This window comes from Thamnophis elegans, chromosome 2, assembly GCF_009769535.1.
Source record: "Thamnophis elegans isolate rThaEle1 chromosome 2, rThaEle1.pri, whole genome shotgun sequence".
In the NCBI taxonomy this organism is placed as follows: Eukaryota; Metazoa; Chordata; class Lepidosauria; order Squamata; family Colubridae; genus Thamnophis; species Thamnophis elegans.
The window spans coordinates 3,866,386-3,889,682 of NC_045542.1; the positions used below are offsets into that span (position 1 = coordinate 3,866,386).

The 23,297-nt window shown below is 42.3% G+C and overlaps 1 protein-coding gene across 1 annotated transcript; it reads right to left on the bottom strand.

Annotated features, from left to right (window-relative positions):
• Positions 1-7,517: 7,517 nt before the first annotated feature.
• Positions 7,518-20,455, bottom strand: CLPP (caseinolytic mitochondrial matrix peptidase proteolytic subunit). Its single transcript, XM_032212290.1, has 7 exons — positions 20,380-20,455; positions 18,406-18,507; positions 16,656-16,727; positions 14,345-14,441; positions 11,196-11,383; positions 9,053-9,158; positions 7,518-7,959 (listed from the first exon to the last, which is right to left on the bottom strand). Exons 1-7 carry the CDS (start codon positions 20,395-20,397, stop codon positions 7,790-7,792), a joined length of 753 nt encoding a protein of 250 aa, XP_032068181.1. The 5' UTR covers positions 20,398-20,455; the 3' UTR covers positions 7,518-7,789.
• Between the last annotated feature and the right edge of the window lie 2,842 nt (positions 20,456-23,297).

Sequence of the window (23,297 nt, forward strand, 5' to 3'; positions counted from 1 at the left end):
TGCAAACCGTAACCCCAAGTTTTCCAGTAATCAGACTTGGCTTACTTCCCAACTATGGTCTAATAATATAGACACTTCAGTGACACTCCTTTTTCTTGTCAGAGGAGGAGGAAGAGTTGGTAGCCATAAAGCAACAAGCACAAGAGCCAATGCAGATGTCAGACAAGGATTATAGACAAACTCAAACCTCCATTCAGGCAATGAGTCTTACAAGGTTTGTGTTTGGGGTGTTTTAACAACTGGACTCATACACCACATTCAGCCTTGACTTATCAAATAAACCAAAATATATTTGGGTTCATACAACACGCTCATCTAAACCATTGCTTACTAACCTCAACGGCTGGTTTTAATAACATACTGTACCAGTGGTGGGTTTCAAAAATTGTTCGAACCTACTCTGTGGGTGTGGCCTCCTTTGTGGGAGTGGCTTGCCACCCATGTGACCGGATGGGAGTGGCTTGCCGCCGATGTGACCGGATATGAAGATGCCGACGACACTTGTCAGAACCACCTTAAATTGCCTCACACACAGCACTGGCATGCATAAGAATATGATGCAAACTTGTTTTTTAAAAGGCATCTTTGGTTTGCGTTAAAACAACTTCAACACACGCAATGTTCTGATTGCACCACAAACGCAGGAGTCATCCTTACCTTTCACAGAGGCACTGAGTTTTATAAATAGGAGCATGAGAGTGTAGAATAATCCTATCCAAGGACCAGTGGTGGCTTTCAAAAAATTTTGGGAGCTCTTCTGTAGGTGTGGGCTGCTTTCCAGGTCCACTGGTGGAACCTCTTCTAACCGGTTCGGTAGATTTGACCAACCGGTTCTACCGAACTGGTGTGAACCGGTAGGAACCCACCTCTGTACTGTACTCAGTCAAACACTCATGAATGGAATGATTATATTAGGTGTGAAACTTGTGTACATATTTCTGCAACAACAGATTAATAGGACTACCCCTGTGGAAGTTCAGCATACTACAAATAATCGCATTATTCTAAGAACAGAGCAGTCAGCATACATACGCAGCTCTTGACTTTCCAAAGGAAGGTTGAAATGAAATTGACCAAACATTGGTCAATGTCAGGCAAACATTGATAGAGAACTAAACATTAACAAATATTTGCTCCTAAAATGCCTTTCCAATTAGGATTAGACAGTTACCTGCTAACAACTCTGCTCTCGGTGTGGCTGGGAGGCTTAAAGGTTCCATTTTCTCCTTAGCATTTATTCAGACACCTTTAAAAAAACAACAAGATATTATGCATTCCTTTGCAGCATGCTTAGATCAGCAAACAATCAATTATCAAACCTCTTCAACCCCATAGCAACTTGAATATATCCTATTTTTGTAATTAATACTAAATTGCTGGCTTTACTGGGTCTCATTGCATTGTTCCATTCTACTCTGCCATGATCACAACCTTTTGACATGCTGGCCCATATTTAAACAACGATAGTGACGAATGGAAACCAGTGAATACTCCCACACCTGGCCTTGGCTGATACTGAAAGGTTGAATAAGGTTAAGTTGCGTGAGTAATTGATTGGGAGACCACAAGAAATTCCAGAGCTCCGAGCCAAAAAATATGGATAAAATGGTGAATTACTTCCTAATGTTGCTTTAAAAAAAAAAAAACTCGCTTTGGAATACTCATGAAGTTCCCAGACATGAAGTTACCCTCCAAGAGGACTTGACTTTAGTCTGCAAGAAGATACAAGATGACTGGCAACTCCAAACAAGGAGGCTTAGTGCCTTAAATAAGTATTGTTTACCATTTATTTATTTGTGTTAATAACAATATAATAGCAATAGCAGTTAGACTTATATACCACTTCATAGGGCTTTCAGCCCTCTCTAAGCGGTTTACAGAGTCAGCATATCGCCCCCAACAACAATCCGGGTCCTCATTTTACCCACCTCGGAAGGATGGAAGGCTGAGTCAACCTTGAGCCGGTGAGATTTGAACAGCCGAACTGCAGAACTGCAGTCAGCTGAAGTAGCCTGCAGTGCTGCATTTAACCACTGCGCCACCTTGGCTCCAATTTCTTACAGCCCAATTTCTTTAGAAGTTGGGCTGTAAGCACATTAAATAATAGCACCAAAATTTATGCAATAATCCAGATTACAGTCAAAGGAGACTCATCTTCACCGAACAGGTGTGTCATATAGCAAGCATATCGGTTATGTTTATAGCTTATATGGTTTACATTACTGTAGTTAGTGAATGGTCTCCTTTGAAGGTATAGTATACACTGCTATATGGCAGCATGCATATTGATCAAACTATTATGTTGATGTTATTTAATTATTTACATCTCAACTCTTAAAATTTTACAAAGCAAATATATGAGCAAATAGGAAAGGGCTTATATCCAAATCTTCCTCAAGAGTCCTTATCTGATCATTCTCTCTGCATCAGATCGAAACATGGCTGCCACCTTTTCCAACAATTTTATTAATTTGGGGAAACAAATATTAAAGGATCCAAATATGATTGATGAGTTTTTGAAACTTGTATTTTTTTTCTTTCTCTCTTTTGGGCATTTCTTCTAATCTGTGCATGAAAAAGGCTTAACTAGAAAAAAACATCCAGGTCAAAAATTTGAGGGAGAAACCATTCCCTTCTTATATATCATTCACCCTGAACCTTAAGTTGTTGACATGATATTAAGCCAATTTTAACCATAGTTTATAAAAACACAATTGGCTGGGTTTACCACGACTGTAACAAGCTAGCTATATTTTAGCAGTCACAATCCACACTTGTGGTAGCAGTCACAATCATTCAGTGAGTTAAAGCAATCTTCAGTCCTCTCCTCCCCTCTCTCCATCTCTCTCTCTCTCTCACACACACACACACAAAGATAAATACAACAAAAAGCTGAAGACCCATCCCTGGTAAGCCTAGTTCTCCAAACAGCCTAGTTTATAAATCGTCCAAAGAAAACTATAATTAAAACAATAAATCTGTAGAAATGGCTATAGAAATGATCAGTAGAATTTCGCCGATTTAAAGGGCGAAGTGTGATAATTTAGCCAAATGTAACTCTATAGAGCAGGGGTCTACAACCTTGGCAACTTTAAGCCTGGTGGACTTCAACTCCCAGAATTCCCCAGCCAGCAAAGCTTAAAGTTGCCAAGGTTGGAGACCCCTGCTTTAAAGTGTCCGCCCAATGCCGGTTGGTGAAAAAGCCCACCGCGCCGTCCCCAATCCAAGACTCGCCAACTGCAGTAATTGATGAATTCCCTTCGAACGCCTTTTTTAAAATCCCCGCCCTTCGGCCGCGCTCTTCGCTATTGGATAAAATCCAATCTTTAAAGTCCCCGCCTTTCGGCCGCGCTCTTCGCTATTGGATAAAATCCAATCTTTAAAGTCCCCGCCCTTCGGCCGCGCTCTTCGCTATTGGATAAAATCCGGATTCGGGAGGTCTTCTGCTCTGAAAGCATGCTGGGACGTGTAGTTCCACAGCATCGATTTGCCAGATATCTGTGATTCCGCTTACATAAACCGTGAAAATACATGGCCTTAATTTTCAACGACCAAATAATTGCCATTTATTTTAAAGAATGTCTTTTATCTTTTAACAGGGAACGAATAAACCACTTGGCAGAAATAAAGGTCATAAAGTACTGAAAAACAATTACAGGCCTTCTTTTTGGTCTTTTTAATTTATTCTTTATCATCCCTTTTCAACACTATATTTTGCAGTTACCTTTTTTATATTCTTTGCACAATGCTGATCAAAAAGATTATATATTTTTCTAATCCACAGCTTCTTTCACTTCACCAAACATCTTTTTTTCATACCTACCATATTGTAACTGCATCCAGTTCTATGGCGCACTATAATACAGCTTCTTGCAAGTTGCAACTACTATTCTTTTCATTGGGAAATGAAACCTGTCTACTAATGCTTTTCATACAGTACTTGTACTTTCTCTTCCTGTAGTAGTCATTTCTTTCCTTGCAAGTTGCAACTACTATTCTTTTCATTGGGAAATGAAACCCGTCTACTAATGCTTTTCATACAGTACTTGTACTTTCTCTTCCTATAGTAGTCATTTTTTTTTTCATTCTTTCCTTTCCTTTATCTTTTCTCCAATGTCCTATTTTTCTCTCAATCCACCCTTGACTGTATTAAAACCTGGTGTTCCCCAGGCCAAAAGTTTTCATGTTTTCCTTACCGTTACATGTTTCTCTAACTCTATTAACACGGCATATTAAACAATCAAAATCAACTATGCTTTTATATTTATTCCTTTGGCCTATTTAAGTTTATACTTAAATTGTATATTCTCAAGGCAGCCCTTGAGTTTTTAACAGTTCATTTAATGCCATTCAGTTACAATGACCCTGAAATAAAGTGACCTTTGGTCATTTTTCACACTTACAACAGTTGCAGTATCCCCATAGTCTTGTGATCAAAATTCAGATGCTTGGCAGCTGACTCATATTTATGAAGGTTGCAGCGTCTGAGCCCTGGGGTCATGTATTACCTTTTGTGACTTCTTACAAGCAAATCAACGGAGAAGCCAAATTCACTAAACAACCATGTTACTAATTTAACAGTGATTCCCTTAGCAACCGTGGAACATACGGCCATAAAACGAGGCAAAATTAGCTTGACAAATGCTTCACTTAGCAACAAAAAAAAATTGGGCTCAATTGTGGTTGTAAGTTAAGGACCACCTGTAAGCGAAAACACGCAGGGGATAAGACTAGGAAGGCCCAGGTTCTTAGGATGAGCTGAATATTTATCTCACTGGGTTGTGGTAGGAAAAAATAAAAAGAGGAAATGTTGTGTTGAGTGTCTTGATGTTCTAAATCAGAGGTTCCCAAACTTGGCAACTTTAAGACTTGTGGACTTCAACTCCCAGAATTCTCCAGCCAGCAGAGCTCTGCTTAAAGTTGCCAAGTTTGGGAACCACTGTTCTAAATGAAAGACGAGATAGCGTAGTGGTTAACCAGTTGGAAACAAAGCAACTGCAAGTTCTAGTCCTGCCTTAGCAGAGGTGGGTTCCTACCAGTTCGCACCTATTCGGTAGAACCGATTCGTCAAATCTACCAAACCGGTTAGAAGAGGTTCCACCAATGGACCTTGAAAGCAGGCCACACCTACAGAAGAGGTTCCAAAAATTTTTGAAATCCACCACTGGCAAGGATCTTGCAACTTGACAGCTTTAAGACTTGCATGCTTCAATGCCAGAGTTTCTGAATAGCTACTTGGACCGACCTAAGTACTAATTCATAATTTCACATCCGGTCACATGGGTGGCAAGCCACTCCCATCTGGTCACATGGGTGGCAAACCACTCCCACAAAGGAGGCCACACCCACAGAGTAGGTTCCAACAATTTTTGAAATCCACCACTGTGCCTTAGGCATGAAAGCCAGCTGGGTGACTTTGGAACAGTCGTTCTCTCCAAATAACAAAGGTGGGATATAAATAAACCTCAGATATGCCTGCTGGAGGCGGAACAGGCGCTCGCGCAACCCCCTTCTCCAGCCGGGCAGCGCTCCATGCACTGACCTAGCGGGTATCCCGAATGTGCCAAGTCGCGGGAGCTGGGGAGCGGGCAGAGCGCCATGTGGCTTGGCGCCTTAGTGATACCCCCTAGGTCAGTGAATGGCGCTCTGCCCGGCTGGAGAGGAGGGTTGCCGGGTGGTGAGCTCGTGAGCTTGGTCACCTCATGGCTGCTTCGCCCGAGGCTGTGCATGGCTCTTCGGGAGCCAGTTTTCAAGGGAGCAGCCGCCTGGCAACCCCAAAACAATAAGCCCTCCCCTATTATAAGCCCATGGCCATATTTTGTAAGTAAAAAGAAAATAAGACCCTGTCGTATTTTCGGGGAAACACGGTACTAAAATCCACAAAATGAGAACTTAAAACTTCCCAATTTGCAGTACGAATTGTTGAGATCCAGCTTTTTGAATCTGGTATCAATGGATTAAAAACATTGGGCATGCTCCAAGAACATTCATGAGCCCAAGATTGGAAAAGCTTGAAACTTCCCTTGGACAACCCTCCAGAGCAGGGGTTGGTTTCAACCGGTTCACGGCGGTCCCCACGAACTGGTTGGTCGGTGAACCCGGAAGTAAGTAACTTCCGGAACGGCGAAGGGCCCACCCGCCCGCCCGCGTTCCTTACCCGGTTTTGACGAGTTCTGCGCTTCCACGCATGCGCAGGACGCATATAGCGCCTGCGCGATCCTCCAGGAGCAGCTGGAGCATCGCACAGACGCTAGTACGCATGCATGCGCCACGCGCTTGCACGAGGACGCCGCCGGCCCCGTTCCAACCGAACTGGTTGGAACGGGGCAAGAAACCCACCCCTGCTCCAGAGAAGAGACCAAGTAGGTATAGCCAGGAAATGGTCAGGGAGACATCTTTTGCAAGTCCTTGACGTAATATATCCAAAGACAAATATTCATCTAAAACCTTGTTCATATTATCCTGTTAATCTTTCATTCATAGCCAACTGATAGAAATAACTAGTTGAGTTTCTACCATATATCAACCAGAAACCAAACAATTTACCTAGTGGCTTATTGCTGAATAAACACTCTATGTGTGTGTAATTCAACGTTAGGGTTCTAGTAGTTGATTGCCCAACTTACTTTTATCATTTCCAACTAAATGATTTCCTTTCATAACAGCTTAGGAGGAGCAGCTGCTTACTCTTACAGTAGGTGCTGTATGACCAGGCAACGTTGCAAGCTCAAATAAATAGGACTATTTTCCAGTGATCACTCAGGAATGACAAGTATGCCAACGGACTGACATACCTGTGGTTGATACCATGGGAATAAAGAAGAAACTAACCATCCTAGTCCTTTGTAATCCACTTTCCTTTGTAGTTTATTTTCATTTTTCCCGTGAACACCTACATAACTCCCCGCATTCTTATGTAAGTCGCAAGAATCTCTGCGCGGGGGTCTAATAAACACACACTGCTTCAAAAAAAGCCTTACTTGCAGTTATAGGAAAATATACCTATTTTACATGAGGCCTGTGATAAGAGGATTGTAAAGCAGATACAGTAACTGCAACCAGAACAGGAATTTGGTAGGAGTGAAGTTTGAACAACAACTGAGGATTTATTTCAGAACAAGAAGGGATACCTGCCCAATAGGTAGAGAAGAATTGATGAAGGTAATTAATGTGATGGGGAAAAAATATCTGCTGTGGACATTATGTGTACAAACTGGTCTTTTTTGCAATTTATGACCTGAATAGTTTTAGTCTACAAGTTTATTTTTAAACTGGCTATACGCAATACACCCAGGAATGGGGCGGGAAATCCTCAGGATAGGCTTTTACATACTACAGAACCCTTTTAGTGCGTGGTGTGTGTGTGTGTGTTTTTTTAATCTATCCTTTCTTTTCTTTATATTTTTATTTAGATTTTATTCTGTATTGTAAGCCGCCCGGAGTCCTACGGGATTGCGCGGCATATAAATGTTATCAAATTCAAATTCAAATTTAGGAATAAAAATAAAGAATATCCACACCATAAGAGTCAAGGTTTAATTTAAATCTATTTAAAGAATACCATGAATTAGGAAAGATGGGATAACAACTGGATCCCAGAGGGAAAAGGTCAAGGGACTAGCTTTTGCAAACATTGCCAAGTGGCTTCCTTGGAGGATTCCTCAAGAGAAGAGCTAGTCAGATGGACATTCCCTGGCAATTTTAGCTGAGTTTGATCCACCAGCCCCATTTCCACTTCACTGTTATAATCCATGATGCCACAACGCATCTAAACAAGGCTACAGATTCCTCAGGGCTTAGCCGAGGAAGGAGAATCAGTAGGTACAGGCGGCGTCTCTTTCTGTACCAGCTCTGGTTCGTCTTCACCATCGTGTGGAGGATGGACAAGCACCTTGTCTAAGATGCCAAATTCCTGGGCTTCCACAGGGCTCATGTAACGATCTCTCTCCATTGCAGCCTCTGTAAAGGTAACACATTTTCACATGACCTTGGTTAAATACAGATAATCATTAACTCACAAGTCAGAGGTGGGGTTCCTACCAGTTCGCACCTATTCGGTAGAACCGGTTCGTCAAATCTACCGAACCGGTTAGAAGAGGTTCCACCAGAAAGCAGGCCACACCTACAGAAGAGGTTCCAAAAATTTTTGAAACCCACCACACCCACACACACAAAGAGAAAGAGAAAGAAAGGAAGAAAGAAATAAAGGAAAAAAGAAAGAAAAAGTGAGAGAGAGAGATGAAAGAAAAAAAGGAAAAAGGGACAGAGAGACAAAAGAAAGTAAAGTAAAGAGAGAGAGACAGAGAATACATGGCCGGCAAGCCACTCCCACCAGGTCACATGGCCGGCAAGCCACTCCCATAAAGGAGGACACACCCACAGAGTAGATTAGGAATTTTTTTGAAACCCACCACTGTCACAAGTACATTTACTAATGTGCCTATATACATTTACTCCCGTGCAAGACTTCAAACTAGGGCAGCTGTAGAGAGAGAGAATTTCTTGAGAGGAAAGAAGGGGAAAGAAGAACTTTGTTAGTTGCAGAAAAGGCATCTCTCCCAAACCATGAAATTCACCTAGGTGCCAAGCAAAAGACAGATGGAAGGTGGTATGCTGAAGAGCTCCTGTCCTATCACACTGCAATCTGAAAACGTTGGCTTTTAGCAATAGCAATAGCAGTTAGACTTGTATACCGCTTCATAGGGCTTTCAGCCCTCTCTAAGCGGTTTACAGAGTCAGCATATCGCCCCCCACAGTCTGGGTCCTCATTTCACCCACCTCGGAAGGATGGAAGGCTGAGTCAACCTTGAGCCGGTGAGATTAGAACCGCTGAACTGCAGATAACAGTCAGCTGAAGTGGCCTGCAGTACTGCACCCTAACCACTGCGCCACCTCGGCTCTTTTAAAAGTGGGAAACAATCTAGGCAGGAGGTTGGCCTTCCTATACTTAGCTACTTGCAACTGCTCCTAACTAAGACATAGGCCTGGCTTTCTCCCCCCCCCCCCCTTCTTGCAGTGTTGACTGCTGGTTGAGGGGAATGAAAGTTCTCACCAATCACATCCAGGTTCTGCTTGGTGTGTTTGGCATAGATGACATTGATCTGTTTCTTCAGTTTGAGGATTTCCTCAGCTTGGATGGCAATGTCTGTAGCTTGGCCCTGTAAGTGGAAGCAGACAGATATTTCCTTTGAAGTTCTGTCTGGCTGTTGTTTGTGAACGAGCAAGGAAGGGGGTCAGAACTGAGCCCAATCCAACAAAATGCATTTTAATGTGAATAAAAGCAAAGTTTTACATTTAGGCAGGAAAGATCAAAATATAAGTACAGATTAGGCGAGACTTGGCTCAAAAACAGTAGCTATGAGATGGACCTTGGCGTCCTAGCGGACGATCATTTGAATATGAGCCTGCAATGTGCAGCAGCAGCCAAAATAGCTAATACAATTCTGGGTTGTATAAACAGAGGCATAGACTCAAGATCACGTGAAGTATTAGTGCCACTTTACAAAACCCTAGTAAGGCCACATCTGGAATACTGCAACCAGTTTTAAGTCACCATATTACAAAAAAATATGTTGAGACTGGAAAAACGTTCAGAGAAGAGGAACTGAGATGATCAAAGGCCTGGAGACTAAACCATATCAAGAACAACTGCAGCTTTTGGGTCTGGCTAGTCTAAAGAAAAGAAGAATTAGGGGTGACATGATAGCAGTATTTCAGTGTTTGTGGGGCTGCCACAAAGAAGAGGGGGGTCAAATTATTCTCCAAAGTGCCAGAGGGCAGGACAAGAAATAATGGTTGGAAACTAATCAAGGAGAGAAGCAACCTAGAATTAAGGAGAAACTTCCTAACAGCGAGGACAGTTAACCAATGGAACAGCTTGCCTTCAGAAATCGTGGCTACTCCATCACTGGAAGGTTTTAAGAAGAGACTGGGCAGTCACTTGTCTGAGATGATATAGGTTCTCTGCTTGAGCAGGGGGGCTGGAGTAGTTTGAAGTTTTATTTTATTTATATGCCGCCCTATTCCCTATAGGGACTCAGGACGGCGAACAACTCAAACGGGAAAGGGAACATACAAATACGAGACAGACAGTTAAAATAACCAACAGCCACACCTGTCGAGAGGGGAAGGGAGCTCATCAACCCCAGGCCTGCCGACACAGCCAGGTTTTGACGGCTTTTCGGAAGGCCTGGAGAGAGGTGAGGGTCCGAATCTCTGCGGGGAGTTCGTTCCAAAGAACCGGAGCTGCAACAGAGAAGGCCCTCCCCCGGGTAGTAGCCAGATGACATTGGCCGGTAGACGGAACCCGGAGGAGGCCAACCCTGTGTGATCTAATGGGCCTTTGGGAGGTAATTGGCAGCAGGCGGTCTCTCAAGTACCCAGGTCCAGTACCATGAAGGGCTTTATAAGTGACGACTAGCACTTTGAAGCGTATCCGGAGACCAATCGGTAACCAGTGCAGCTCACGGAGGATAGGTGTAACGTGGGTGTACCGAGGTGCACCCACAATCGCTCGCGCAGCTGCATTCTGGACGAGCTGAAGTCTCCGAATGCTCTTCAAGGGCTGCCCCAGGGCAGTTACTTGTCTGAGATGATATAGGTTCTCTGCTTGAGCAGGGGGCTGGACAAGAAGACCTCCAAGGTCCCTTTCAGCTCTATTCCATTCTCGTGACCCGTCAAAACCGCGGTCCACTAAAGCGCGCCCGATTAAAGCGCGTACGTGACGTCATCAGCAGTGCGACAAATAAAATTAAAAATAAATTAAATTAAAATTAAAATAAAATTAAAGCAAGCCGATTCACATAAAGGTAAGGGTTAGGGTTAGGGTTAGGTTAAGGTTAGGTTTAGGGTTACGTTAAGCGTTAGGGTTAGGTTAAGGGTTAGCGTTAGGTTTAGCGTTAGGTTAAGGGTTAGGTTTAGGGTTAGGTTAAGGGTTAGGCTTAGGATTAGGTTTAGGGTTAGGTTTGGGGGGGCTAGGTTTAGATTTACGCGTTAATTTTAAGTTTACCGCTCACAGCGTGCTGTTTTCGTCGCGCTGTGATGACGTCACGTACGCGCTTTCGTCGAGTGCGCTTTAGTCTACCACGGTTTTGGGGTGGAACCTTCCATTCTATTCTAAAGTGCAGATTATAATCACAATGGCTACATGGGGATATACAGACATCTCTCATTGGAAGCAGCAAGACCAAACTTACCCGGGCCCCACCTGACGGCTGATGGATCATAATGCGGGAGTTGGGTAGGGAATGGCGCATTCCTGGTGATCCTGCCGCCAGCAGCAGAGAGCCCATACTGGCTGCCTGTCCCACACACCATGTGCAAATAGGGTTCAGGATGTACTGCATGGTGTCATAAATAGCTAATCCAGATGTCACTGCACCACCTACAGAGAGAACAAAGTTTATTCCATTATGGTGATTCTCAGATAAGGATAGGACAGCCTTAGTCATCTACATTTTCAAAAATAAAAATAAAAACCCCTGAGCAGTTTTGAAGATAGCTAAGAAAACGTACAAGCAGAATATAGGGGTTCCACCACAAAACCGCGGTCGACAAAAGCACGTACGTGACGTCATCACAGCGCGACGAAAACATCGCGCTGTGATCGGTAAATGTAAAATTAAAGTGAAAACCTTACCCTAACCCCCCCAAACCTAACCCTAACCCTAAACCTAACCCTTAACCTAACGCTAAACCTAACGCTAACCCTTAACCTAACGCTAAACGTAACCCTAATGCTTAACGTAACCCTAAACCTAACCCTAACCCTAACCCTAACCCTAAACCTAACCCTTACCTTTATGTGAATCGGCTTGCTTTAATTTTATTTTTATTTCAATTTTTAATTTTTTTTGTCGCGCTGTGATGACGTCACGTACGCGCTTTCGCCGAGCGCGCTTTTGTCGACCGCGGTTTTGACGGGTCACGGAATATAGGTAGTTCCCAACTTACAACCACAACGGGGACTGGAACTTTCTTCATTAAGCAAGGTGGTCATTAAGTGAGTCGCGCTCACAATTTTTGCCACATTTATCAAATAAATAACCATGGTTAAGTAAATCTAGCTCCTCTCTTTGACCTTGTCACAAATGGCAATCACTTGACCCTAGGATACTGTAGCCATCCTAAATATATGCCGGCTGCCCAAATTTTGATCATGCGATCATGACTATGATGAGGACCAGTTCCCCCCCTTTTTTAGTGTTGTTGTAACTTCCAAATGTTCACTAAACAAACAAACAAGTCAAGGGCTATTTGTAAAGGAAAGCATAGTAAAGAAAGATTGTGACAATTAAATACATGCGTCAGCGTTCCAAGTATCATGTAGAATTAAATCAGAGTCCAAGGCAAAATGATCCTTAAAGTTCCAATTTAATAAAGCAGACATCTTAGCACATTGCTGTGTTAATCCCAATTCTGGAAATGACATCAGAATCCCACCCAGTTGAAAGGTCATGATCTGGTCCCCACACCCACAATCTGTCACATGGTCCAATCTTCTTCTTCCACGCTGGCATCTCCACCCAGCTGCTTCCAGTCAGGTGTAAAAGTGCGGAGACAAAGGATGACCTTGGCTTCTAGTAAAGAATGATAACAATACATTCCACAATCCTACTCCCGTCTATTCCCCCCTCCCATCAACTATACTAATGAAACAGCATAATGAAATAAGAGAAAGTGTGGCAGGCCAAAATTCTAAAAGGAATATAATTGCAGGCTTGACAACATGCTTGCCTTGAAACATGGCTGGGTTTGTACAAGACGCCAGACTGAAAAGACGTTAGTTTATGGCTTCTGTGTCCTCTACAAAACCAACCAATGTGATTAGTTTATGGCATGGTATAGCTATTATTAAACCTTGGGGAGCGATGACTTGTACACAGAAAGCCGAGCATTTCCAATCCCAACTTCACAATTTTTCTGCGGCAAGAAGTCTGCACTCTAAAGCAGAACAGGAAACACAAGATCGTAGTGGATTCACTTCTTTTGACTGAAATACAACAGACTGGAAGCAGACGGTAATGGGGAAGTACTCTTTAAAAAAACAGATAACAATTGTTGGTGTTTCCATCACAGAGATCACTGCCATGCTGGGAAAACTCTTGTGACTCAGCAGTTTTGCTGAGAGTTCTTTCGGGATCAAGATTCATTGAGATTGAGATTGAGATTGAGATTTAGTTTATTTGTATGCCGCCCTTCTCCGGGAGGGACTCAGGGCGGCGAACAACTCAAAAGGGGAAAAGGGGATACAAACACAATACACGTAATTAAAATACACAAGAGTCATACAGCCATACAGTCGAGAGGGGAGGGGAACTCATCAATCCCAGGCCTGCCGGCACAGCCAGGTTTTGACGGCTTTCCGGAAGGCCTGGAGAGAGGTGAGGGTCCGAATCTCCGCGGGGAGTTCATTCCAAAGGGCCGGAGCTGCTACAGAGAAGGCCCTCCCCCGGGTAGTAGCCAGATGGCATTGGCTGGTGGACGGAACCCGGAAGAGGCCGACCAGCTGGGAGTGATTAGAAGCAAGTTTGGAGATAAAAGGACGGATGCTGCCACGCCCCAGTTGCTGGAGTCAACGTTCCTTCGTGTGTTCCGTGTTTGGTAAAAGATTGTTGGATTACTAATCGTGATTTAGGCCTGTTACACTTGGACAAGTGCTTTGGTGTTTTCATGTAAAACTGATCCCGTGGAGACGGTGAAAGAACTGCAGCATTTGTAAGAGCTTTTGTTTTGAATTCTTATCAGAGATTTATGTTGGTGGCGCAGTGGTTAAATGCAGCACTGCAGGCTACTTCAGCTGACTGCAGTTCAGCAGTTCGGCTGTTCAAATCCCACTAGGCTCAAGGTTGACTCAGCCTTCCATCCTTCCGAGGTGGGTAAAATGAGGACCCAGATTGTTGTTGGGGGCGATATGCTGACTCTGTAAACCGCTTAGAGAGAGCTGAAAGCCCTATGAAGCGGTATATAAGTCTAACTATTGCTATTGCTATTTTCTGGGCTCGAAGCCAGTTTGAACTGAAAACTGATAAAAAAAGCCTTCCTTTTAAAGTTGCCTGCCTGCGTTTGTTAACGAGCCGTCAAAGGGGGGGGGGGGGTGTCAGAACAGAAAACGTTAATTAAAATTTGTTAACTGTGTTGACTAAAGGTGGCCTTGCCCAATTTGGCAATCTTCAAATGGATTACATCCCAGCCAGTATGACCAGTGGTGGTTGAGATACAGCAAGAGTTGTAAGTCAGCACACCTGGAGGGCATTATGTTGGAAAGCAACTTAACACGGTGGAGTTTTCTAGAAAGGGGAGAATGCATTCCTCTGTAGTAATGGAACATCACATTGAACATTACCTGGGCTGTTTATGTACATATGAATGGGCTTCTTATTGCTTTCTGACTGCAAGAAAAGCAGCTGTGCGATGACCAAGCTTGCAATACCATCATCAATCTGTAGAGAGATCACACAAAGCAATGGATTATAGCATGAGTAGTAAATTCAATTTCCCAGGTTTTTGTGTTCTCACCAAATCAATCCCTCTAAAGCAGTGTTTCTCAATCATGGAGACTTTAAGTCCCGTGGACTTCAACTCCCAGAATTCCCCCAGCCAGCTGGCTGGGGGATTCTGGAAGTTGAAGTCCACGGGACTTAAAGTCACCAAGGTTGAGAAACACTGCTCTAAAGAGACACAAGTTTTCAAGATGGTTGATTTGATTTGATTGATTTGATTTTATTATATTTATATGCTGCCCTTTTCCCCCGAAGGGGACTCAGGGCGGCTCACAACTTGAACCGGGGAGGGGGATACAGACAAAAGATTTAAAAAACAACAACATAACAATATATAATTTAAAAACACACAACAGTCATACCATTCGAGACGGGGGCAACAACTCTTTAGCCCCAGGCCTGTCGGAACAGCCAGGTTTTAAGGGCTTTGCGGAAGGCCTGGAGGGTGGTGAGGGTTCGAATCTCCACAGGGAGTTCGTTCCAGAGGGTCGGAGCAGCCACAGAGAAGGCTCTCCTCCGGGTAGTCGCCAGTCGACACTGGCCGGCGGATGGAATTCGGAGGAGGCCTAATCTGTGGGATCTAATCGGTCTAGTGGAGGTGATTGGCAGCAGGCGGTCTCTCAAGTACCCAGGTCCAATACCATGGTGGCCCAGATTTGGGCTTTCAAAGGCAAACGTTGTTTAAAATTCAAGAGACATTTTAAAAAGTGAATAATTGGACATCAATTATCTAAGGAAAGCATGTACTTAAGAGCTTAAAAAAAATTAATGTGGCTAAAAATACTCCATACCCTGCATTATATATGCTTATACAAAACTTTTTAAGTCTGCATAATTTCCTCTGGATTTGCTAGTTATGGAATAGCCTAAGAGTTGTCTGTTGGTGTAAGGAAGATTTCTCGGGACTCAGAATTCAGCAAGCATCACCCACACCTTTTTCATTTATGAATAGTAGAAACCTATTCTTCAGTATAAGCAAATTCCTCAAAATAACTGGAAAAATGAAACAATACCAAAACAGGAAGAAGTTATTCGAAAAATAATGGACTGTGCTGAAATGAGTAAACTGACACTTGAAATTAGAGAAGAGGACGAGCAATTTTATAAGATATGGGACTTGTTTTATCAGTGGCTGGGGGAAAAAACGTGGAGATGAAAAATGTTTTACTCATGTTTTAACTGAAGGAGTTAAATGATAACACAATTATGCTGTGAAATAGATTAACCACGATACAATGAAAAACTGATACATTTATGAATTGAATACTTTAGAATTTTTTGCTTTAAAAAGGATAAGGATAACAATTATTTTATGTATACGTGATAGAGGATTGGTGATGTATAACCTTAAGAACATATTACAATGATAACTTGTTGTTGATAAATAATTTTAATAAGGGAATAATTAAAAATTGGTATATATATGTAGCGACTATTTAGAATATTTTGTTGAAAAATGAAGGAATAAGATTTCTGTTTGAAGGTATGAGGTACAAGGATAACAATGAACATAAGCATACCTGATAGTTGATTGGTGGAATTATGTATAATTGAAAATAGTGATATATAAATATAAATGGTTGGTAAAAAATTTTTTTCTTTCACATGGGGATTATATAAAGGTATTCTGTTATCAAAGAGACAATCAAGAATGTAAGGGAATTATGATTGGAAAAAAATCATACTAATTGCAATTGAACATATACTGTACAATGAAAGTGAGGTATTTTGTTATACTAGATGAAAAATCTGTGATGGTAAATGTTATTCGAGAATATGGATGTTAAAACACTTGTAACCAAACGACATGCTGTATGTGATGATGCTTTTTTTTCTTTTCTTTTGTTTTTTTAATTGTTGTGTGTATGTGTTGTCTGTGTAGTAAAAATAAAAATTTATATTAATATATATATATATATATATATATATATATATACACATATATATATATATATATATATATACATATATATATATATATATATATATATATATATATATATATATACATATATATATATATATACATACATATACATATACATATACATACACATACACATACACATATATATATGTGTATGTGTATATATATATATATATATTGGACAGTCTGGTCTTACTGCCTACTGTGGAAATATTTCATACACTTACCGGTCCCATCACACAGACAATGCGCTCTCTCAGAAGGCGAGAGTAGATGTCATAAGCTCTTTCACCACGGCCCTGAAAGAGACTAAAGTTCAGAACAAGCACACTCCAAATACAAGAATGGAGACGGATTCTGATATTCTGCAAGAGGATTCTGACACTACCTCAAATAAAACTGTTTGCTGCTCAGGTTAACTGAGGTAAGATACTTCACATAGAATTAGAATTAATCAGCCCTGAAAGTTATCAATGGAGCTATGTATAAAGGAGTTGAAAGGTTAAATGATCAAAACAGAACTTTTGAACTATCAAGGATTCTTTTTTTTTTTCGTTCTTTTTTCTTCCTAGAAATTTTTTTTATTTTCCATTTTCATAGCATATAATCACATGTATACTATTACACAGTCAATATCATGTTGTATTATTAAGTAATTACATCAATTCATCTTACCATCAACTACCAAAGAGGAAAAAAAAACCGTTATTGGCTCTTCTGCTCTCCATACACCATATTTATACCTTATCCGACTCTTTCTTCCCCCTCTCCTCCCCCTTTCTACATCCTTTCTACCCTCCATCGTTTTCTACTCTACTTCCCCTTCCTTTCTCCTTCTCCTCTCTCCCCTTACCACTCCTCCTTATACACCTCATCTTCCCCCCTCACCCTCTCTCCTGTCCCTCTTCCTATCTTTCTTCTCTCCTCTGCTTCCCACTCTTCTACATCCTTTCTTCCCTCCATCCTTTTCTACTCTACTTCCCCTTCCTTTCTCCTTCTCCTCTCTCCCCTTACCACTCCTCCTTATACACCTCATCTTCCCCCCTCACCCTCTCTCCTATCCCTCTCTTCCTATCTTTCTTCTCTCCTCTGCTTCCCATTCTTCTACATCCTGTCTTCCCTCCATCATTTTCTACTCTACTTCCCCTTCCTTTCTCCTTCTCCTCTCTCCCCTTACCACTCCTCCTTATACACCTCATCTTCCCCCCTCACCCTCTCTCCTGTCCCTCTCTTCCTATCTTTCTTCTCTCCTCTGCTTCCCACTCTTCTACATCCTTTCTTCCCTCCATCCTTTTCTACTCTACTTCCCCTTCCTTTCTCCTTCTCCTCTCTCCCCTTACCACTCCTCCTTATACACCTCATCTTCCCCCCTCACCCTCTCTCCTATCCCTCTCTTCCTATCTTTCTTCTCTCCTCTGCTTCCCATTCTTCTACATCCTGTCTTCCCTCCATCATTTTCTACTCTACTTCCCCTTCCTTTCTCCTTCTCCTCTCTCCCCTTACCACTCCTCCTTATACACCTCATCTTCCCCCCTCACCCTCTCTCCTGTCCCTCTCTTCCTATCTTTCTTCTCTCCTCTGCTTCCCACTCTTCCTCTAACTATCAAGGATTCTTAAGCAGAGTTAGTGCATTTTCGGTCATCTTGGTAACTGGATGTTTCATTCATGACTCTTCTTTTCATAACTGTGAAAGGCAACAGAAGGCAAAATACATAGGCAATAATTTATCTCATCATTTAGTAAGGAACAGTTCATCAAGGAATATAAAAGGAATTCGACTGACAGATCTATCTGCAATAATGAATTTTCTGAAAAGTTTTCAAGTTAGTTCTCCATTAATTTTGCCTTGATGTGTCCACACCATGCTTCAACTCTTCCCCTTTTGCCCAAAGACTTACCATGTGCCTGAAATTAAATGCTACCTGCCAGTTTCCTGCCTGCTTCCTTTATCATATTTAGAAAATGATACCCACTTACCGTCTGTTCCACTACAATAGGGATGAGAGGAATGTAACTCCGGGGAGTTTGATGGAGCTTCCGGGACAAAGAGAGCCGGTGGCATCCCAGCCGTATCGGGTGCTAGGAAGAAGAGTGAGTAGTTAAAATACATTGTCATTTGTCTACCATTTTTGATCTATCATCTCAGACTGGTTCTCATTCCTAGTTGGGTCCTTTTCTCAAAAGTTGTTAACAAAAAAACCTATCACCTGCCGCCTCTATCTACAGGTATATACAAACACAAATTCACATCCTGAAAGTAAGGGGAGCAAAATACCTTGCCTGAGTGAAAAGGCATCAAAGAGCTAAGCAAAACATTAGTTCTCTGGATTGTTTTTACCTAGAAAACTTAATGCGCTGTTTTAAATCAATTTATTTGCCACCTGACTTACCAAAGTAACTCTAATCTATCAGTATAACTCTGTCCTACTATCTAGAAGGGCAGAAAGGTATTTTTTGAGAAGGACGACAGCGTATAAAATCAAGACAGACGTACTGTAAGAATAATCTGACATGATTCAGAAGTACATCGAATTACTCCCATAATTCTCATCTGCACAGTGACGGTTGAGAAAAGGCAGTCTTAAGTAGGAAATATTGTCATCTATCTCAGTGTTTCTCAACCTTGGCAACTTGAAGATGTCCGGACTTCAACTCCCAGAATTCCCCAGCCAGTCAGTGTTTCTCAACCTTGGCAACTTGAAGATGTCCGGACTTCAACTCCCAGAATTCCCCAGCCAGTCAGTGTTTCTCAACCTTGGCAACTTGAAGATGTCCGGACTTCAACTCCCAGAATTCCCCAGCCAGTCAGTGTTTCTCAACCTTGGCAACTTGAAGATGCCCGGACTTCAACTCCCAGAATTCCCCAGCCAGTCAGTGTTTCTCAACCTTGGCAACTTGAAGATGCCCGGACTTCAACTCCCAGAATTCCCCAGCCAGTCAGTGTTTCTCAACCTTGGCAACTTGAAGATGCCCGGACTTCAACTCCCAGAATTCCCCAGCCAGTCAGTGTTTCTCAACCTTGGCAACTTGAAGATGCCCGGACTTCAACTCCCAGAATTCCCCAGCCAGTCAGTGTTTCTCAACCTTGGCAACTTGAAGATGTCCGGACTTCAACTCCCAGAATTCCCCAGCCAGTCAGTGTTTCTCAACCTTGGCAACTTGAAGATGCCCGGACTTCAACTCCCAGAATTCCCCAGCCAGTCAGTGTTTCTCAACCTTGGCAACTTGAAGATGCCCGGACTTCAACTCCCAGAATTCCCCAGCCAGTCAGTGTTTCTCAACCTTGGCAACTTGAAGATGTCCGGACTTCAACTCCCAGAATTCCCCAGCCAGCATTCGCTGGCTGGGGAATTCTGGGAGTTGAAGTCCGGACATCTTCAAGTTGCCAAGGTTGAGAAACACTGATCTATCTGCATAATGATCAACCTCTAATCGCATTGTATCCTTGGAAGAGGTGTAATTTCAAGACAGGGAATAAAACACTTTCTTGCGCCCTTATGACCAAATGCTGCCAACAAAAAGCAAGCGATTAAACAAAACTACAGAAAGCTGCAGGGGAAAAGTATGCACCCGTTTTTATAACATGTAACCCAGCATAAATTGGAATAGGACTATACCCATCCAGTGTATTTGACTACGGGGGTCAGGGGGGTGGGTTGGAGTGGGAAAAGATCCATTTCCTATCCTGCTTCTGGTTTTCAGAAAGTATTCTGGCCAGTAATACTTGGAAAGCAGTTGTTGGGGAGAGTGAGATTTGGTTGGTTTAAATGCGTATATGCAATTACTTAAATGCCGTTTCTTATTTCCCAGAGTACTTCGATAAGTCTAAGGAGGGGGAATGCCTCGCACCAAATATCTTTATCTCCCACTCCAACCCCCCCCCCGCCCCGGGTCATCGCCAACTGCGACCCGCCCCCGCAAAGCCTTCTACACGTGCATTTATGCCCTCACCACTATTCTCCGCAGCATTCTGCCCCGGATGATCTTTCTTTCGATGCTTCCCACGTGTTGGGAAGTGGGGCGGAGTAGAATCGCAAGCCGTCGCATGCGCCGCCGTCGCGATGTATGATGGGAAATGTAGTGCCGGAATGGCTAGAGGCTAATGCAGGTTGCTTAAGCCAGGGTTTCTCAACCTTGGCGACTTGATGTCCTGTGGACTTCAACTCCCAGAATTCCCCCAGCCAGCTCTGCTGGCTGGGGGAATTCTGGGAGTTGAAGTCCACAGGACTTCAAGTCGCCAAGGTTGAGAAACACTGGCTTAAGCTCGCTTTTTCGCCGGCTTCCCTTTGCAAGAGAGCCTTTCGCTTATTCGCAGACGTGGATAGGGGCCTCCAGGTTCTCGCGCACGTGTTGATGTGCCTTCATTGGTAGAATTTATTTATTGTAATAATAATGTAGGAAGTTTTATCACCCAGCCTTCTCCCAGAAAAAAAATGAAATATCCTAGGAAATATTGAAAAAAGGCAGAATATTTCTCTGGATGTGAAAAGAAAGAAACACGTTTTAAAAGACAGAATAGCTGCCTGTAGCTTCCTGCCCATCCACACTTTGTCAATAGGCCATTAAGAAGGCCAAGGTGGTCCCTTTACATAATAAAGGCTTCTCCCCTTCAGCTCCAGGGGGGATGGGATTAAAGCATGATAATATTGGCCCCAACTGACCACATGGCATCTGAGAAGTCAACCAAACCTGGATTCAAAACGCAGCCTAGAGAGTAGCCCCCTGCATGGCCCCATGGGAGTCTGACAACCAATCAGAATACATTTCTTACACAGGAACAGGAAGCAGAGAGGTGGGACTGAACAGGTTATAAAAAGCCTAGCAAGCCCCTCCCTCAGCCCTTCTCTTCTTCTCCACCAACATTGAAGCAGGTGATCACCTTTTCCGTTCAAGACTCAAGCCACGTGGTCCTGTCCACCAATAAACCATCTTTCCAAGCAGCCTCCATGTCTCCAGTGTCTTTTTCCCCACTTGGAGCCGAACCCAGAAGGACATTTCTTTCATCAGTAATATTTGTTTTATAGAAAGGGCATTTAACCTCTATCGGCAAACATGAGCCATTACATGCATGGTTACTGAACTCAAAAGTAAAAGTGCAAGAGGATCGATAGAAGGGATCGCAATCTTTCTTGTGTTGTTCCTCTTCTCACAATAAGTAACCGTATCTGGGGTCTCTTGCACACAATATTTTCCTTTCAAAGGTTGTTTATTCCACAATAATGGTCACACCCAGAAAATGCAAATATTACTTGTTAGATGTACCTGGTAGCAGAAACTGCAGAAGCGTTCCGTGAGGACCCGACAGTGCATTTGCAAGTAACTTGGTCCTCGTTCCTAAAAAATTAACTGCACCTCTGAATATTTTGAATTAGACCCAGAAAGCAGCTACCAATCCATGCTGTTGTTTCAACAAGTGATGACATCACGTTCCTGTATGATCTCTTTCTTCTTCAACTAAGGGTGCAGCTGGTTTACCAACCAACACGATGAAAGGTCAGCCTTGCCACAAATGCTATGTGGCTGTCTACCAAAAATGCCAGATCGGAGAAAAACTGTTCTCTAAGTGGACATTTAGCCCTTTCCAAAATAGACAGATTCCTTGAACTCTGAAATCTAGCCCCTGAAATTAGCAGCAATTCCATTTTGTCCAAATTTAACTTCAGCCTGTTTTCCCTCATCAAAAAATGGAGATATCCATGTCAGAGTTCCAGGAAATATTATGTACTTTACTGGTGGTGTCCAACTCCAAAATCCTATATCAACAATTACTTTTCAGTAGCTTTATATAGATAGTTGATAATATGGCAGATAAGAGAGATCTTGAGAACACTCTGAAGAGGTCCCTAAGGATTAAAGGGATCTCCTAATATACCACGTTTTGATAGCATCCAATAAGGTAGGTGCAGAATAATTACAAAGCAACCTCTCTAACATTCAACTCTCCCCAGTGCTTCCAAAAGATTCAATGATCTGCTAAGAAATCCAGGAATTAAATGGAAGAAGGCCACAATCATCCTATGTTTCCCTCATGACTGATGCTGGTCTAGCCAGGGGGTGAATCTAAATCAGAAAATATCTTGACAAGTATATTTTTTTTTTCTAAGACAGGAATGCATAGCTGGAGGAGCAAAACATTTTGCAGAACATTGAGGTCCACTTTCCAAAAATATGCCAGGAGTTCCTTAGGAAGAGCTTTTACAATTTTTAAACGGGTGTTTTGAGCTTTCCTGATTGTTTATTTTACTGTTTTTATTTCATTGTTTCTACAAATCATTTTTATCCTTGTATTGTAAGCCGATCAGAGTTTGGTTTTAAGATAGGTGGCGAAATTAATGTTTTAAATAAATAAATTAAGATGATTCAAAAGTCAGAATGGAGCAGAATAGACTTAAAAAGAAATGAATACAGTAGTAAAAATTATGAGATATGTTAGGGGTAAATGATCATAATATGTAAGAATTGCAACTCTTAAGACATTATGGTTTTGTTAACCTCTTAATGTTCAGAACCTGGAATGTAGTATAATTATGAAATCCAGATCAGAGAATCATTGCAGCCAAGCCACCATAACGATCAAGCGGATCTGGAAAATCTTGATGTAATAAGACCAGAATTTACAAAGGAACTCACATTCTGAGCAGAAATTCATTTTGTGGAACAGGATCCCTAATGGTTTCTCAAATACAGACTTTTGATCAGAATAAGTAGATGAATGAATCTATGCCTATCAGCATCCTCTAGATTTCTGGAATTGGTGAAATGTATTTCCTGTGTAGAAGGGACACTTTATCTTAACTTGTATTATAACATTAGAATGACAACAACACATTCCACAATTCTACTCCTTTCTATTCCCCCCTCTCAACTAC